The sequence below is a fragment of the Hirundo rustica genome, chromosome 3 (assembly GCF_015227805.2).
Source record: "Hirundo rustica isolate bHirRus1 chromosome 3, bHirRus1.pri.v3, whole genome shotgun sequence".
Lineage (NCBI taxonomy): Eukaryota > Metazoa > Chordata > Aves > Passeriformes > Hirundinidae > Hirundo > Hirundo rustica.
Genome location: NC_053452.1, coordinates 115,071,478 through 115,089,930, shown reverse-complemented (window position 1 = coordinate 115,089,930; position 18,453 = coordinate 115,071,478). Strand labels below are relative to the sequence as shown.

At 43.5% G+C, this 18,453-nt stretch overlaps 1 protein-coding gene across 2 annotated transcripts in view; it reads right to left on the bottom strand.

Moving 5' to 3' along the window:
• Window positions 1–2,805: 2,805 nt before the first annotated feature.
• The window catches only part of LOC120749958 (kinesin-like protein KIF13B), a 36,587-nt gene continuing 20,939 nt past the window's right edge, over window positions 2,806–18,453 (bottom strand). The window contains exons 3-4 of one of the 2 annotated variants that reach the window (XM_040058004.2): window positions 3,534–3,624; window positions 2,806–3,124 (exon numbers count right to left, since the gene is read on the bottom strand). In XM_040058004.2, the coding sequence (XP_039913938.1) occupies window positions 3,092–3,124; window positions 3,534–3,624 (124 nt within the window). In that variant the 3' untranslated portion in view covers window positions 2,806–3,091. The other variant, XM_040058003.2, reaches the window with a different exon arrangement.

Sequence of the window (18,453 nt, the reverse complement as noted above, 5' to 3'; positions counted from 1 at the left end):
AGAAGGACCAGAACAGAGTGGAGCGGACAGAACACAGAAGTGAGCGACAGAAAAGAGTGAGCGACAGAAAAGAGTGAGCGACAGAAAAGAGTGAGCGACAGAAAAGAGTGAAGCGACCAGCAAAGAGGAGCGACCAGAAGACTGCAGAGATGAGCGACGAGAAGAGAGAGTGCCGAGATGAGAAGAGGGAGAGAGAGAGAGAGGAGAAAGAAGAGGAGGGAGGAGACGGAGAAGTAGAAAGGAGAAGAGAAAGAGAGAGAGAGAGAAGAAAAGAGAGAGAGATTTGCAGGAGTATAAAAGGATCCACAGCGATGAAGGCTCCAGAGCAGCCTACAAGCTCTTCACCCTCGCATTCATCAATCAGTGCACACTGAGGAAATTACTGAAAGGTCTCTTCAGTTCGGGGAAACAAATGCCTCACCAAGAACATTCTGAAAATATCAGTAATGTTTTCTATTTCTTTTAAATAGTCACTAACTCCCTCCAAGCACAGATGTGTAGAAGAGGTGTCTCTGAGTACTTGCTAATTTAATTCCCCATCTACTCTCCTACTGAATTACCAACACCATGATGCAGCTCTGTACCCTGAACACCTGATATTTGACATTTTCTGACATCCCCAGAGAACTTTCAGTCATTTATCTCAGGACTGTCCACACAATTTGTCTTAGATAATCTCAGGTGTAACTTGGGAGACACCTTCCAGCCCCGAGGCCTAAATAAGGAGTCAAATTGCTTCCTCCACTTTCTTTTTAGGCTCTGCCTTGTCCTCCAGTGGAGAGTACCACCTTCCTCCCTCTGGACTCGGCTCTCCAACTTCCTTAGCACATCCACCAGGCATTTAAAAGCAAGTAGGAAGTATTTGAAACGGCAGCAGTTCCAAAGGGAACATCGCTGTGGCCACATTCTGTAAAGAAATCAATCTTAATGGTGTGGTTTGTGCATGCACAGGGCATTTACAAGGCTGGGAATTTCACTGGGTACAGCAACCACTCACTTTCCGAATCTTGACGCAATTTCAGCACCTCTGTACCTCCAGCTGATGAAAAGGGTACGTGCACAGCGCCAAAATTTTTACCTGAGTCATTTTTTGTGCCTCCAGAACCAGAGGCCTGCTAAGCACAGTGCTATTTTCATGTGGTAAAGTCTATTCATGGCCTGTTTTGGACCCACCTCCAAATGAGGGATTGGAGCAGTATTTAAAATACAAACACACTGGAAACCACAAATGGTGTTGGTCTCATGGTGGATGGGGAAGAGGGAGAAGCTTAGAGCTGTAGGCAAGAAAGGTTGGTCATTAGCATAAAAAAGTGATTTGTCTTGGCTCCACTGTTGAGTAACTGCCTGAATTTCCTCACTTCAGCACATCCACCACGTTCCATGATCACAGTGATAACCCAGAGGCTGCTGCACAAGACCTGGGTACTCTCACCCCAAATCCTCCATCAGCATCCAAGGAGCCTGGGAGGTGAAAGAACAGCACAACTCACCTGAACCATGCTGCAAACGAGAACAGCAGCTTGCAAAGGCACCGGCATCTCAAAAAGAGCACTCCAACAAAAGCCTGATATGTATTAGAAGCCTCTGACATTCAGTTAGAGTAAAATCAGTGTTTATATCTCTCAAAAAAAATGATGTCATGCTGTCTTGCTCTTCCCAAGAGCACAGACTCTGCACCCTCCCTGATCAATGCTGCCTATACTCCTCCAACCCATTTAAGACAACCTGACTGACAGTGTGGAGATAATGAAGCAGGCAGCAATCAATATCCTTATCACCACCCCTGGAGAGATCTACCAGATGCAGAGATGTGGTGCTTAGGGACATGTTTTAATGGTGGGCTTGGAAGTGCTGGGCTAATGGTTGGACCCTGTGATTTCCAAGGTCTTTTCCAGCCTAAGCAATTCCACAATTCTATTATTTCAATTTCTTCCCAATATCCTGTTGAAATCTAGAAATCTCACTACAGGAGCATCTGGCATGAGGAGATAAGTACAAACTTTGTCCCAAAGAAAGCAAGAAAGAAGCGCTTTCCAGGGTAACATTTCTGAACCAAGCTCTCTTCTGTCTGACCTAGAAAAGAATTTCTTATCCTCAGTGTGCAGCTCCAATCAGCTGGTTTTCCTTCCCAGCATGAGGATGAGAAATAAGCTATAATTGACCTGTTTGCTGAAAAGCAAAGGGAAAATACAGCATATTATGAAAATTACCGGCAAGCCTTCACCATGACAGCTCGGCTCTCATGTCCTGTATCTGCTCTGCTAATGGCTCCAGACTGCTGAAAAAAATGTCAGAGTGCTCTAGGCAGAATTAAATATTTGCTTAAACCTAGAATTGCATTAAAGTGAACAGAACTGCAATGAGAACTTGTTCTGAAGACAAAAAATAACATCTTTGGAGTGAGAAGGAAAGAGAGACCCCAGAAATAGAGATTTCTTCATTATTTGGTGGGAAAAGCCCAATTATTTCTTCCTAAACAGCTGTTACTGGTTCACTGCAGCATCCCTCTGCAACCTGAATTTCCCAAATTCATCTTTTGGCCATGTGATGAACCTACCCATCTGCTTTGTCTATTCTTCTCCCTCCTACCTCAGCAAATGGCTGTGGTCATTTTTAAGCGTCGGAAATATTTTGTGAGTTATTCTTGAGTCAACACACTACAGAACTATCTCAAAGCACTGCAGTTCTTTCATGCCCACTGTGCTCCAACTGAAAGCTCTCATTTGGGCAATCAGATAATCCTGAAGAATTTAATAAGGAAGATAATTTTGGATATGCTTTTATTCCTTACTTCTTGCTCCAATGATAGTTATTCTTGTGTACAAAAAACTCTTTCACTAAACACTTGTACCAACACCCAGCACCCCAAAAATTAATGTAGCAGCTGCTGAAGGGTTTGTTCATTACTGCTGCTGATTTATTCATGCTGGGGAAAACAGGAATGAGGAACAGGCATTAGCAGAGGAGTGTGACTGGTGGGACTAAGTGCAGGACCTACAACGTCGAGAGTGCAGAACCATCTGGCCCCAAATTAATTCAGAAGTGAGTTGGCTGAAAAAGGCACTGAACCTGGGCTGGGTGAAGCTAGACATCATTTTTGGTCCAGAGACTGTTGCCTGCAGAACTGTAAGGAGCAATCAGGGATTAAGCTATCACTTCGTGCTCTGGCAGCAGAACGCAGACATTTAAGAAGGCACCATCACTCATCCCTTCCAGCCACGTAAATTTTGTCAGACTCGATCCCACCATGCCAACCAATCTCCTGGGCCTGGATCCTGGCCAGGGACTCGCTGGCTTTTGCCAACCCTCGTGTTGTCCCAGGGCAGGGCAGAGATGTGTTTGCAAGGAGGATGCAATCCCCACCCTCAGGCAGATTGCTGGGAGACTGCTCCTGGTGGTCCAGGATTAGACAAGGCTTCTAAAAAGTGCAAACACGAGTCCTCTGGTCTATCATCAGCTTTTATCACATATTTTTTGCAGTGCCTGAAGCGAAGGAGGGATGCAGGGCCTTTAGCCATGGGATGAGAACTTACACTCTGCAGGTTGCCAGCAGATTTTCCAAGGGAACTCAGGTAAAACCCAGGAGCTCTGGCAGCAAATCTTTCCCCAGCAGCCTCAGAGCACCTACAAGCCAAGGTCAGAGTTGCTGCTGAAAAGTGCCACAGCTGCCAACCAGATTTCCTCCTGCCTCACTCTTATCTCTAATTACTTCTAAGAGCTTCCCACCAGCAACACCATGGACTCGCTTCCTGTGCTGCTCTTATTCCCAGAGCTGTTTATCTCCCCAGCATGCCTTCTCTTTTGAAATCCCTTTCAACAACTCTCCCTCAAACAAAAAAAAAAAAAAACCACACCCCAAAAGGAGACTTAAACCCTTCCATAACACTGTTTCTGGAGCAAAAGCTGTTCATGGTTGTAGATATTTTTAAAAAGTCCTTTTTTAGGACTTTACACATGTGCTGGGTTACATTCCATTCAGGCCAATTAAAAGTTCATTGTATGGTCAAGTGTTCTGCGCTGCACAAATGCAGCTCTGTGGCTCTTTAGTACCTTCCCCTCTTAGACACTATAAAGGGGCTGAAAATAGCAGACAAAACAGCGAATCACAGAGCTGGATAACAAGAAATGATGCCTTAGGGCTGTGTGTGAACGAGTCTCATGTAGTCACCGAGAACAGAATTTTAGGGTGGTTTGGAAGGGACCTTTTAAAGGTCATCTCATTCAAACCCTGCAGCGACACCTTCCACTATCCCAGGTTGCTCCAAGCCCTGTCCAGCGTGGCCTTGGACACTTCCAGGGATCCAGGGGCAGCCACAGCTTCTCTGGGCACCCTGTGCCGGGGCCTCACCATCTCTTTTTAAAAACCCTCTTAGAAATAATCTAAAATGACTTTGTTCCAACTGCAGGACAGCTCTAATGCTGTAAATTCAATGCTCCAAAGCTTTTTCTGGGACTGAAGCATCTACAATGTCCATCCCAGATGAGAACAACAGTTTTGATTTTTTGTGAATTTCACCATCATAAACTGGTTTTATAGGAAGTCCTAGGAACAGAGCAAGCCATCACCCAGAAACTGGGACCTCTGTGCTGATTCCCAGTGTCACAAATTATTAATACAAAATGGATACTTGGGCATTGAGGAAAATACCAAAATATATCCGTTCTCATCACCGACCATGTGCTATAGCCCTGCAAAAACACTGTCACCAGTTAGTTCTGTCAAAAAGCAATGTAATTAATGAGAGAAAAAAACCCTAATCACCAAGAAAAGCGCAATCACATTTCCTTGTTGGAATCTGAGGGAATTTCTTGTTTATACTTGTAAGTTCTTCACCTAAATGTGGAATTTTAGAATCATAACGGTTAGAAAAGACCTCTAAGAGCATCGAGTTCAACTGTCAATCACCACAGTCACCACTAAATCATGTCCCCAAGTGCCACATCCAGACTTTTTTGAACACTTCCAGGGATGCTGATTCCATGCTGTCCTGGGCAGCCTGTTCCAATGCTTGACAACCCTTTCCACAAAGAAATTTTTCCCAATGTCAAATCTAAATCTCCCCTGACACAATCTGAGGCCATTTCCTCTCATCCTGTCACTCGTTACCTGGGAGGAGACACTGACCCACACCTCACCACAACCTCTTGTCAGGGAGTTGTGCACTTCTGCAACCTTTAAAAATAATCTACCATCACCACAATACGACAACTACAGCAAATTTTGTATCATTTGTTTATGAGGGAAATACAGCCCGTGCTCCATGTGAGTTCCGCTCATTTGGGGCACAACACTCTCTGCAGAAAGTTGAAATTCTAGAAGTGTAAAAACCTAAAACAAGATTAAAAAAAAAAAAATCAACTCCAACTCAAAATTTGAACTAATGTTTACCTCCTCACAGTTCTTTTGTTCCACAGTAGCCACCAGCACCAGACACTTGCTGGCAGCTGCTTTCACTTGAAACTTCTCTTTTCCTTTTCCAAGGATCTATCTGGAAGACAAACTCTCATACATGCCACGTGGAAAAAGAGTTTCGTATTTTGTGGTCTCAGTGATTAAATAGTTTGATAGTTCACAGACACAGTAAAGGAGCCATTAATTTCCCTGAAAAAAGAAACACCTAAAGGTGATACCAAACAAACTTGCCCGCTCTCGATGCCAAGTTTGCATTGCAAAGAAGTTATTTTTAGCCTGCAAGTGTGGTCTATGCAGCAAGTTGCTGGTATTCATAAACAGGGATGGGATGTGAGGCTTTCATGTGCACTGAACAGAGCCAAAGGATGTTTCCTGCTGAATTCTAACTTTGAACTCCCAGGCTGCCTGCTGCTCTTCTCTGCTGGCTGAAAAATATCTTGCTTTTAGATGCAACTTGTTGCCTGCTTGACTGTGTTTCATGTGGGACAGCACTGGCAAAAGCACTTTCCGCGACGCTATCGTGATTTAGCGCTGAGCACAGCAGCTCCCTTAAACAAGAATAAAAGCAGATGTCTACTTGTATCTTGAGAAGCCCTTTTAGTTCTTTCAAACACACACATCACCAAGAAATGCATTATTTTTGCTAATGCTAGATGAAATTTGGAGATTAGAAAGGTGCTCTTACATACCTTCTGCTCATCCTGAATTACAAAGAGCAGCTCTGAATATCTATGGTGATGAACAGGCAGATACTGGAATTTTATCAGATGAACAGGACTGGCTTACTCTCAACAGGAAGAAACTGCTCTTATAATCACCCATATTTTATTCTTCTAAATCCAAAAGACATCCGACCATTTAGACAAGCTGGAAGCCAAATACTAAATTGCCCATTAAAGATTTTACATCTAATGCTCAACACACAACTCTTCACGGAGAATGACAAAACAAGAATCATTAATTAAATTATTCCTCTAAAACTGTCCTGCTGGATTCCCTGGTGACTGCATCACTCACAAAGCAGCTTCGCGGTCACTGCAAAAACCCAACGATCCCACTTGGAACTTAACATGGAATCTGAAGGTCAGCTCCTCTCCTTCCCATTGGATTCATTACCATAAAAATGTTTTCTAACAGCAGTTCCTCGTTACAGCAATTCTTTGGCCACTTACATCAAATAAACTCAACTGTCTTCATTTCCACGGGGACATTTTCCCGACTGTAACTCCCCCAAATTGTGGGGATGTATCAACTCAAACAAACAAAATAAAACCCACCCACACGTACAAGTTGCTAAAGAAAACATTATCTTTAATGGCCAACCTCTGTTTTGGTGGGCTAGGGGTGGGAATGGGAAGGAGGACTCTGTCAGAGAGGGAGGAAGGTTGTTGTGTGAAAGTTGACGGGAAATCTCATTAAAAATAAACTACAGAATATTTGTGGATTAGTTGTTCCACAGAGCTCACACTTGGTCCACTACTACAAACCATCATTTAGTTATAAGAACAGTAACTGAGGGGAAAAAATAATAGTCCCCAAACAGGTAACTTCACAAAGAAGTTTGCTGTACACCAGCAGCTAGCACAGATTTTTTAAAGAGACAAACTGAAAGTATGCTGCAGCAGGGAAAACACGGACATGTAGCCAACATTTCCTTTCTGAACAGGGAGAAGGAGGAGAATCAACAGCCAAAGTTATCTCTGAGAGTCAGCAGTCTGGTCTGCTCATCTGGAGCACAGGGCTGAGCTCAGGGAGGTGAGCAGACACCAGGGTAAAATCACTGAACAGCCACACACACTTTCCTTTCCCACATTCCTTGCTCCTGCTGGTTGCCTCACACAGCCCATGGCTGAAGCCACGGTGAGACAGAAGATTTTTAGCTGTTAAACCACCTACAAATCTTTTTCAGCTTTTCCCCCCCCCCGCCGCCCCACTTAATGAAACCATCACAATTTTCTAAAGATCCTGTGAGGCCAAAAAGAACAAATCTGCATTTAAAGACAGCAGACCTTCTTCTGCAGAGCCCAGAGCCAGCCCTAAAAACACAGGCTGGAACCCTCTCCTTTAGACAGCCCAGGCTATCCTCCTTCTCAGAAATGAGAAAGGAAAAGTCCTTAAGTTGCAGGCATTCTGGGAATCCAAGGTCAGCTGCTCTAGGATGATGCTTGTGTTGCAAAAAAAAAAAAAGTTTGTTAATGGTTGTTTTCCCCAAAACACAGCCCTGAAAGTGGTGGGTAAAATAAGTCCTTTTCCCTCAACTTCTTTTTTTTTTTTTTTTTTTTTTTTGCAAAGGAAAAGGACTTTGACAAAAAGAAAACAAACTTAACAAGCCTGAAATGAGTATCAGTCTTTCAGATAAAAACCGCAAGACACTGTAAGAACTAAACACAAGAATTGACAAAGTACAGGAGAGGAAAAAAGCAAAGGGATATTGAAATAAAGTTCAGATCACATGTTCCAGCTGAGTGAAAATCAGCCTTCAGGACCAGCCTTGCTGTCCTTGGCTACTACTACTGGGTCTCTTTGGACACAGGCTTGATTTTAATATATGGTATCAGCTAATTTATCCACTTTTGATGTTACTAAACTGGTTGGCTTTTAGCTGGTTGCATTTTTTTGTTTGTTTAATCACCTTTTATTATGAGCATCAAATTCTCAGCCACGTAAACACAATTATTTAGCAAAGCCCATATAAAAGACACTGGCATTCCCAAGCAGCAATACCCTAAGGAGTTACCCATTTCTCTACTGCATTCAATTTTCTGTAATATTAAATGCATGTCTGCATATCCAGTAGTGAGAGATGAATTTCTAGAACCATTACAGGTGGCCCATTGTACAAAATTAACTTTAGAGACTGCCAAGTTATTTGACAACATTTAAAAGAGACAAACTCCAAGAAATAAGAAGCTGATAGGGACTTCACACCACACATTTGTACTGCTCTGACCCTTCTCTCCGCCTCTAAATGTCAAGAAATTAAATACAGGCAGAAAGAACACTCTAAAATCAAAGTATTCATATATATACACAGGGGAAAAATGACAGGTTTTAGGTACTACAGTCTGGTACCCTTGTCACCTTGACAGTATCCCTTTAACCTCATTATTGTTCTGCAGCCAGGATAACAAAACAGACAAGATGTCTAATTACCATAATTTGTCCACTCTGGCTTATAAAACCCTTAAATGCTCATTCATGCAGCTGATTGAATGAGTCTGTCCAAGCATAACAAAAAACACAGAAAGGACACTGGATATTCAATTTGGTCACTCGATGCCACAGGAAAACAGGATATAGCGAGAAAATTTCTCTCCACAGGTACTGCAGCAACAGGTATTGCCCTTGTTAGAACTGCCCAGACTCTTGGAACGTGTAATCCAGGATTTCCTAACCTGCTCCCATAAAAACAAAGCCATACAGAAATTTAAGGTGCTATTTTAAGCACAGGGCTGAAGACAGGATGTTGAACGATGGACTGTCACTGCAGACTCATCACACTCAATTTTCTCTGCTTAATTAATCAGTAGCCGCTCCTTTCTGAACAGCAGCACAAAGTGGGGGTTTCTCTTGTGAGTTATCACTACTCCAACACATTTAGGATGAGCAGAGAGGGTTTATCCTTGGGGACAACCTGCCCTGGCCCTGGTTCAGGGCTGGATTGAGGGGTGACAGCAAAGCACTGCTGGTCACAGCGTCCAGGAAATCTCCAGGGAATAAAGCACTTTGTTCAAGTGGCACAACTATAAATCAAAGGGGTGGAGGGGCAGCTTCTGTGCAGTTTTCTCCCTCCTCCCCCAGTACAATCCATAAATGAGCATTTAGGCAAGACTGGAGCAGCACTGGGATGCAGCCTCAGCTGACTGCCCAGGAACCCAGGGCCACCTGGTTTTGGGAAGAACTGATACCAAAAGGACACAGGGTTTTGAAACTCTCAAAAATCAGAGCTGGAACGAATTCCAACACTTGGCCCACGCAGAAGAGCTTCAAAACATTTTTGTGTTAAAAGCAAATACCTGACAAAAACCCGTCCTTGCACATATCTCCCTCCTCACACCTCTATTTTTACCCCTGAACTTCAATTTTCCCATCGGGAATTTAATGACCGCATGCTCTCAGGGGGAAGAGTTGGGCTGTGCAATTCCAAACACGCAAGTTTCCATTTATTGTTTCATAGAATAAGAGGAAAATCCAGCCTCTCCAAGTACAACACGGCATTTCAAACATTACATTTGCCATCCAGAGTTGAAAGGGAAAGAAATGTGCTCAAAATATGACTTGCAAAAAGAAAGGAAAATATGTAACAGGCATAAAGCTGTATTTCAAGAGGCTGCTTGAAAGGCTGCCAGTGCTGCAATTCCCCACAGCTCCTCTGTAACCCATAGACATTACAAACATCAGGAACACCTAGCATGATTTTTATTTTTAAACTGAAGTGGGTTCTGATACCAAGAGAGTGATTTTTAAACTCTCAAGCTCTTTTGTTAGACTTTCAAAGAGTTGTAGCTCGTGTCAAGTCCAAGGCTCCTTTCAGAAATCAGGCAGAGGACTTGGACCTGGCCTGCCTAAAAATCACTGTGCAAACCCAAAAGAAATTAGCAGGGGAAAAAAAACCATCAGATCACTCAATATCCTCCCCTATTTATTCTTCTCCAATGGAACTGCTTTTTTAAGTTCAGCTGCTACATGTAAATTTTTCCAATGACTTAGAGTGCTTTCAATACAGAAACCTTTCAAATGACACAACCCTTAATGGAGAACAACCCTTCATTAGAAAGAAAACCATGGCCAAGCACACACATAAACATCCCTGCACTTGATGCAAATAAAATAAAATAACCCTGCTTAGTTTAACTAATGAGCCCAGCGATCTATCAATTACCAATACACAACAAAGAAGGCAGTATTTCAAGCCTAGTGAGTTTATTTGCTTTATGCTCTTAAACATGTCTTATCAAACTACCACAGCATGATATTTAAAAAATATCTACATTTAACTGTTATAAACCTTAGATCAGGCTGGGTTTGGGTTCTTGAATGCATCTGCCCAGTGGGTCACTGACATTAACTCAGCTACCTGCGCTGTCAACACACACTAGGTGATTCAGAAACAGGTGGAATAAATGTGAAGCTTTCCTTTATTTTTTAATTTCTGAACAAAATAAAAACCTCACAAAACTGTTGATGCCTCCTGCATTGTTCCCACTGCATGGATACAACAAAGGGGAACAGTAACTTATCCAAGGCTGTGCTGGCAGCAGAGCCTGAGTTCAGAATTTCTCATCCCCCCTCCCTGCTCCATGTTTTATTGCCAGTCACGCCAACCCAAGGAAGAGAATTTCACAGCACAAATCATTTCATCCAGCACTGAAAGCCTTCAGAAAGAAGGCAAGAGAAAGGAGATGATATTTCTTAAGGCCCAAACCCAAAGTATTGCCCTGCCTATTCCCAGATGACTCCTTCCCTTCTGCCACCTAATCTGAGGTTTGTTCATGGAGCTGCTCCTGCCAAGGCAACAAGAACCTTGCAGAGCCTAGAGGGGCTCCAGGAGAGCTGGAGAGGGACTGGGGACAAGGGATGGAGGGACAGGACACAGGGAATGGCTTCCCACTGCCAGAGGACAGGGATAGACGAGATATTGGGAAGGAATTGTTCCCTGTGCGGGTGGTGATGCCCTGGCACAGGGTGCCCAGAGAAGCTGTGGCTGCCCCTGGATCCCTGCAAGTGTCCAAGGCCAGGCTGGACAGGGCTTGGATCCACCTGGGATAGTGGGAGGTGTCCCTGCCCATGGGACTGGATGAGATTTAAGGTCCCTTCCAACCCACACCACAACCACCATAAATCTGGCCATCATATCCTCTCCATATTCAGAGATATTAAAGCTGGAAAGAAACGCTCCACAGCCAACGTGACCTTGCAAACACCAGCTAAACAATGACAATGTTTGGCCATTACTGCTCCTTCAGAAACATATCCTCACTCCTACCAACAAGAACTCACTGTTACCTGTCATAGCCAGTCCCAGTAGTTCATGACCTTTGCCCTTAAGAGTGGCACAGATAAATTCCCGATTTGCATTTTTCTAGTTTTAGGCTTTCATACGCTTGGTCTTTGCACCACCTTTCCCTGGCCACAACACAGGTTCCCAAGGTGATGGCAGCATTCTGTATAAAGCACTGAGGTCCTCTGGTAGCTCCAGTACATAAAATACTTCATTATTTATGATCCCTCAGCCCCTAAAGCTTGTGGTGTGAAGGTGTATTTCAGCAAAACAAAGTAATTTCAGCCATGTGACAAATACATGCTGACAGAATGTATCTTACACACAAAATATCACATCTTCAGTCCTATCCTAAGGTGTCTTGCAAATCTTTCCATGGGATCTCCTTATCAAGAATTAAGAAACAAGGGATAAGCAGCTAAAACCATTCCATCTTCCCAGCTTAAAGACTACCTGGTTTATATAATGGGAATGGACATTTTACTGAATTATTCCAAGGGAATCTCAGAAAAATTCCATGGCAAAGAGCAAAACACGCATGGCTACAGCACAGAAAATGACCTTGTTTTCAGCAGAACAACTACTACAAAAAAATTAAAAAGCACCTAATTTTCAAGTACCAAAGGGCAGAAATTAAAAAAAAAAAAAACTTTCTATTTTTTGGCTTTAGCTAAATAGAAAACGTAAGTATATCAACAGGCACTTCACAATTCTGTCAAGGAAACTGCTACACTAATGTTCCACGTAAAGAGGAGAGCAGCACAGATGCTCAGCCAAAATCTCCACGGTATCAAAAGTCTTGAGTGCCAGCAGATGAGCAGACAGTATCAGTAAACAAGAGGAACAGAAGGTAGAATAGGGAATAATTAATTACTGAGATTATTAGAAAATATCTGTCATTTCAAACAACTCAACTGGCCCCCGTTTACCTTGCAGGATTCGGAGTTGAAGTGAGCGGCGCTGAACTAGCATCACTTTTGTTGCTGACACCACAAGACTTACCAGCAGTAAATCTTTCACTGCAAGAAGCAGTCTCAGATGATCAACAATATTTCCATCTGCATCAGCTCCTCAACCACTGCTAATTAAAAGCCTGATGAAAGGGAATAGGCTATTTTGAAGCAGTGATTCATCAGATAAACACGAAATGCATTGGTGTGCAAGGTCCACCTTTAACTACCAGGAATGAAAAGTTATAGCATGTAAAAACATTTTTAAAAAAATCAACAAAAAAACCTCAGTTCAATCTACCTTGTCCAACCCTCTAAGAACATGGAAATATTAGTTTAGTTTCCCACAGCAGAGGAGGATCATATACACTGAAAAACTCCTGGACACAGCATCGGTTGGTGATTCCTAATAAAGATGCTTTTAAAAAGAAAGACTTTGAGCCATGACTTTGAGTGTTTACAGGAAGGAACCTGCTCTGCCTGGATCACTGCTGTGAAGCAAAGAGACTTTGAAGTTCTCCGTGGCTGCACTGTTTCAGTTGACAAATGGCAAGGTAAACCTTGGACGGGGGTTAAAAAAAAAAAACCCCTCATCACTTGAAGCTATTTTATGGCTTCGGGGAGAATTGTGAGCCAGCAGACAAAGCTGCCATGTGCTCACTTCGCTGATTCCATCAAATACCCCAAGTTATCGGCGAAGGAACTCATAGCTGTGTGTTACTTAAAAATTAATACAACATTTAGAGCAGCTGAGGTCACATAGGCAAGAACGCCAGGCCAGGAAAAGCACACCCTTTAAAAAGGGAGATTCACCCAAGAGGACAGAAAATGCTGGGGGGTTTGATGCCTCCTCAGAACTGCTCAGATTTGGGGTTGGGCCTTCCTGAAGTTAAATACCCTGCATTAGCAGCTCAGAGGTAGAAAAGTGCTGCTCAGGCCCAGCACAGGACGAAACAACCCCAGTCTGGTGTTACAACTACTCTGCAGCATTTAACAGCTGACTGGAACCCAAAAACTCAGTAATCCATCAAACTCTGCTTCCCGGGCAGCAAACTGATGCACCAGACAGGAATGAGAACTCTGCTCCCCAAAATACTTCAGAACTGGTAAAACACTGGCAGAGCTTGCCCAGGGAAGCTGTGGCTGCCCTTGGATCCGTGAAGTGCTCGAGGCCAGGCTGGATGGGGCTTGGAGCAACCTGGGACAGTGGAAGGTGCTGGAGTTGGAATGGGATGAGTTTTAAGGTCCCTTCCCACCCAAACCATTCTGTAATTCCATATATTGCACTCAGATCAAGCCATCAAGTTTGCCTATCCATGTTTGGACATCACAAACGTGATGGGTGAAAGGGAAAGGAGACGACTGGGAAGGCGAGAAAGAGGCACCTCCTGAAGGCCATTTTGGGGTCCCTTCCCTTCTGTCACCCAAAAACTGAAACAAGGTTTGAGACACAGAGGAAACCCTTCCCCATATTCAGACGCGCCACTGGTCTGATTTTTTTATTTTCTTTCTTTTAGCATTTAATAATAGAAAAAGGCTACAAATGAGCCCTATAGGAGAGGCCATAATTTCAGTATATTCGGTTGGTTTAGCAGTGAAAAAGATTCCCTATTAAGCATCAGTGGCAAGAGATTCACATAAGAACAGGCTCCAGCGACTTGGAATTCAAATAATAAACTGAGTATCTCCTTTTAAGGGAGAACAAATATCTTATACTGTACTCCTGCCATTATTACTCATTTCCCACACTGCCTTTGGTACTGTATTCTAAAAGAATCTTATTTATAAATAGGTTTAAAAAGGCCTTCAAATGGCATCCTTCAAATCATAATTAAAAATTTGGTAACTGTTTCAGCGTAAGATTTTTCCTCCTTTTTGAGTTCCCATAAATAGATTTTCAAGTCTGACTATAAACTCATTATTTTTCATTATGTTCCCCTGTAAAAGCAGATTAAAATCTTGCTCCAAAACTCCAGTCATAATTTCAAGCACAATGATTTGCAAAACAGCAAAGATTTTTAACTTATGTCCATTTAATCAATTTTTATAATATTTTATAAACCACTGTACACAGTTGGGACAACAGCAGGAGAAACCACAATTATGCTGTAATTAGTTTCTTCTTGGCCTTTAAGATGCCAGGAGAGACTAAGCTGTCAAGTTACTTTCTTTTGTGATAAAAATTAACTTCATTTTTCTGCAAGGATGGATTTCAATACTTTTCCCAAAGGAATCAAGCTCTTTCTAAGCATTAATCCTGACAATAAACAAGGCTTAATGACTTTTATGCAACTTGGCAACAGTTTTTGAACTTGTTAGTGCCAGTGAAGTCTCTGGAATTGTATCTGCCAAAATTTGCAGCAAGTCTGAGGCACAGGCATGACCAGAGCACGTGAACTCCTAAACACTCATCTTTCTACCTCACCTGCAGTGTCTGAATTAATCTGTTCAAATCTTCTCCTCTCCAATGTTTTTCCTCACAGCAAACTTAAAAACCACTTTACCAGCCTTTGCCATTGTCAAGGTTCAAGGATCCAAGTAGTTAATGCTCAAAATGTAAGGAAAAAAAAAAGTGGTTTCAAAAGCCATGGTAACCTGGAGGGGGTCTGGCAAATTTTGCTAAAGTTTATTTATAACCACTGAAGAACATCCCAGAGCTAACCCCAAAACTCAGGCAAGATTTTCCCCAAAGGAAAAACAACTGAAGGAAAGAAAAAATAATTTCTAAATCCTTGATTTTTTTAGGACAAAGGACGTCCAGCAGAGATTGTGTCCACACAAGCCACAGCAGCCACTAACACAAGAAACACTCAGCACGGCTTGAACTGGAATTTCTTTGGGTACCTTTCTTTCTCTTTTCAACACGAGGTATAAACTAAATTTCCATTCAGAAGATAATTACTCAAGATGAACATTAGATAACTGTGATTAATTTTTATAGTTTCTGGATGGATGTCCTGCTAAATATAATTTACCAAAAGGTGCAGACTTGTGGTTTGCCAACAACCCCTCACAAATGAAGCTACGATTAACTGCTGACATCCCTACTGCCTTGAAAACGAACTTGTCTCTCACTTTCAAACATATTAATTATGGACACAATTATCCAGTGACAGCTGGTATTTACGCTGAGTTCTGTCAGCTTAGTTCCCACATCTCAGCGAGGCAGGTGCAATCCAAATTCCACTCGGAATCAGGTCACTCCTTCAGCAGTATACAAACAACTTATGGTTTTATTAACGCACAGAGTGCTGCATAAATTACCTCTGGAGATATTAAAAAAACCCCATCTGGACATATTCCTGGGTAAACAGCTCCAGGAGACCCTGCCTGAGGGGAGAGGGATGGAGCAGATACCTCCAGAAGCCCCTTCCAGGCTCCACAGGCACATCCCTGTGTTCAAGACTGCCATGAGTAAGCCTGCCATCACTCCAACAGCAATTCCAAAGTATTCCAGGACTCCTCTGCCTCTCCTATCTCTGACCTGGAGGCAGCCAGGTCATCTCCTTGCTCAGCAGAAGAGATGTCACAGAGCTGTCACAGAATCTCAGCAATCCTGGAAAGGGATTGTTGGCATGACCTGACCTGGGAAAGTGTCACCTGAAAAACCTCAACAGGGACCAGAGGACAAAGAAAATAAAGGAATGAGGAAATGTTTGACTACAGAGTGCACAAGAATCTCAGCTCAGAAAGCCAACGCTATCCTGGGCTCATCCCCCAGCTGGGCAGCAGGGGAGGAGGGGGGTTCTCCTCACTGCCCTGCTCAGGTGAGACCCCAGCTGGGACACTGCATCCAGCCCTGGGGACCCAGCACAGGGAAGACATGGACCTGCTGGAGAGAGTCCAGAGGAGGACACAGAGATACTCTGAGAGCTTCAGCTCTCTGCTCTGGAGCCAGGCTGGGAGAGCTGGGGGGGGTTCACCTGGAGGAGGATCCAGGGAGAGCTCAGAGCCCCTCCCAGAGCCTAAAGGGGCTCCAGGAGAGCTGGAGAGGGACTTGGGACAGGGGATGAGGGACAGGACACAGGGAATGGCTTCAAACTGGAAAAGGGAAGATTTAGATGGGATATTGGGAAGGACTTGCTCCCTGTGAGGGTGGTAAGGACCCGGCACAAGGTGCCCAGCGAAGCTGTGGCTGCCCCTGGATCCCTGGAAGTGTCCAAGGCCAGGTTGGACGGGGCTTGGATCCACCTGGGATAGTGGAAGGTGTCCCATGGCAGGGGTTGGAATGAGATGGTCTTTAAGGTCCTTTCCAGCTCAAACCATTCTGTGATTCCAACAACTGACATCATTTCACAAAAAGCTGTACCAGGATACACATCACACACTCTCAGAGAACTCTACCAGTGTCACCTCGTGCCACCTTCACAAGTAAAACACCTCACTACTTAATCACTAGATTGTTAATTATCACCAGAAATTGGTTCATGGAGGACTGTGCTCAACTCCAAACCTATGTCCACACAGAACTGAGCTTACTCTGCACCACCTGCACTCCTGTGCAGTGCCAACCTGCCATGGTTCTGCTAATCCCACGTAATTCCTGCACTGGGAACGCTGAGAAAGGCTTGCCAGTGCTCCTCCTGCAATTCAATTAAACTCTTAGCAGCACAGGAAGATACCTCAGTGATGACAGGAAGAGATAAAACCACGTGTGCAAACTCCGCAGAGAGGATTTGCACAGGCAGGAGCAGAGCCAGGGTGGGAGGTTTCAGCGTGAAGTTGCTTCACAGCCTCTCTGCTGCTTAGGGCAGGTGTTTCAAGAAGACTTGTAGGCAGCAGAGATGCTGCTAAGCCTCAGCTGGTGCAAATGTGGTTTCAGCCACCAGAAAATTGCTTCCTCTCACAACCACCCCTATTTCTGTCTCCTCTGCCACAGAATTGGTGTTTTTTGGTTTTTTTTACTTCACACCTCTGGAGTTTGGGCAGAGAACATTGTAGTTCCCCCTTTTCATGATGCCATGGCTGCAAATTCTACAAAGATACTATCTTTAGGTGTATTTTTTGGGAAGGACTCAGAAATATATGGACTGTGACATGCATACATTCCAAGACAGAATTTGGCTGCTGGCAAATACCATTCCAAGAGCCCAGAGGAGTAGGGAGAAGAGCTTTCAAATCAGGAAAAGGTTTAACAGAAGAATAAAACAATGGACAATGTCACTGCCATAGAATTCCAGAATGGTTTGGGTGGGAAAGGCCCTTCAAGATCATCCACTTTCAAACCCCTGCCATGGGCAGGGACACCTTCCACTATCCCAGGTGGATCCAAGCCCTGTCCAACTTGGCCTTGGACACTTCCAGGGATCCAGGGGCAGCCACAGCTTCTCTGGGCACCCTGTGCCATGGCCTCAGCAAACTCACAGGGAGGAACTCCTTCCCAATATCCCATTTAACCCTACCCTCTGGCAGTTGGATCACGGCTAAATTTTGATCGGAGTTATTCCTATTAGGTACTGGTTTTTTGAGTGATTATATTTCCTCCCAAATATAGATAAAAGTCAGACCATAAATGCACGCAAATAACGCTTTAAAAAAATCCAGAGAGCTGGCAGTGCTCGTCACTGCAGGACTACTCAGATAAAGCTGAGTGGATATCCTGTTCCTTCATTTCATTTATCTGATCAGCACAGTAAGGCTACAACTGCTGAGGGACAGAACAAAAATGCTGGCAGGAGGCTACAAACCCTGAGGAGAAAGGAAGAAAATGGTTTTGTGCCTTCCAAAAGGCTGAAAATTCAAGTAAGTGGACGAGACTAAGAACCTCAGACAATACACATTAAGATATAGGGTTTCCTTACGTCACTACCACAATATAAAGGCCCAGAGTTCTGGCCTCACTGAGTGATGTGACCTAATTAATTATACACCAGCACAGGAAGCTTCTTGTTGGCGAAAAAAAACAAAAACAAAAAAAGACCAGAAAAATCCCCCAACACAAAAAACCCCAAGACAATAACAATAACAAGAAAAACAAACCGAAACCCATCCCCCTCAAACAATAAAAAACCACACTCCCACAAAGTAAAATGCTTCTTGGACTAGGTATCAACCAAAAAAATGGGAAAAATGCTAGATTTATTTTAGAG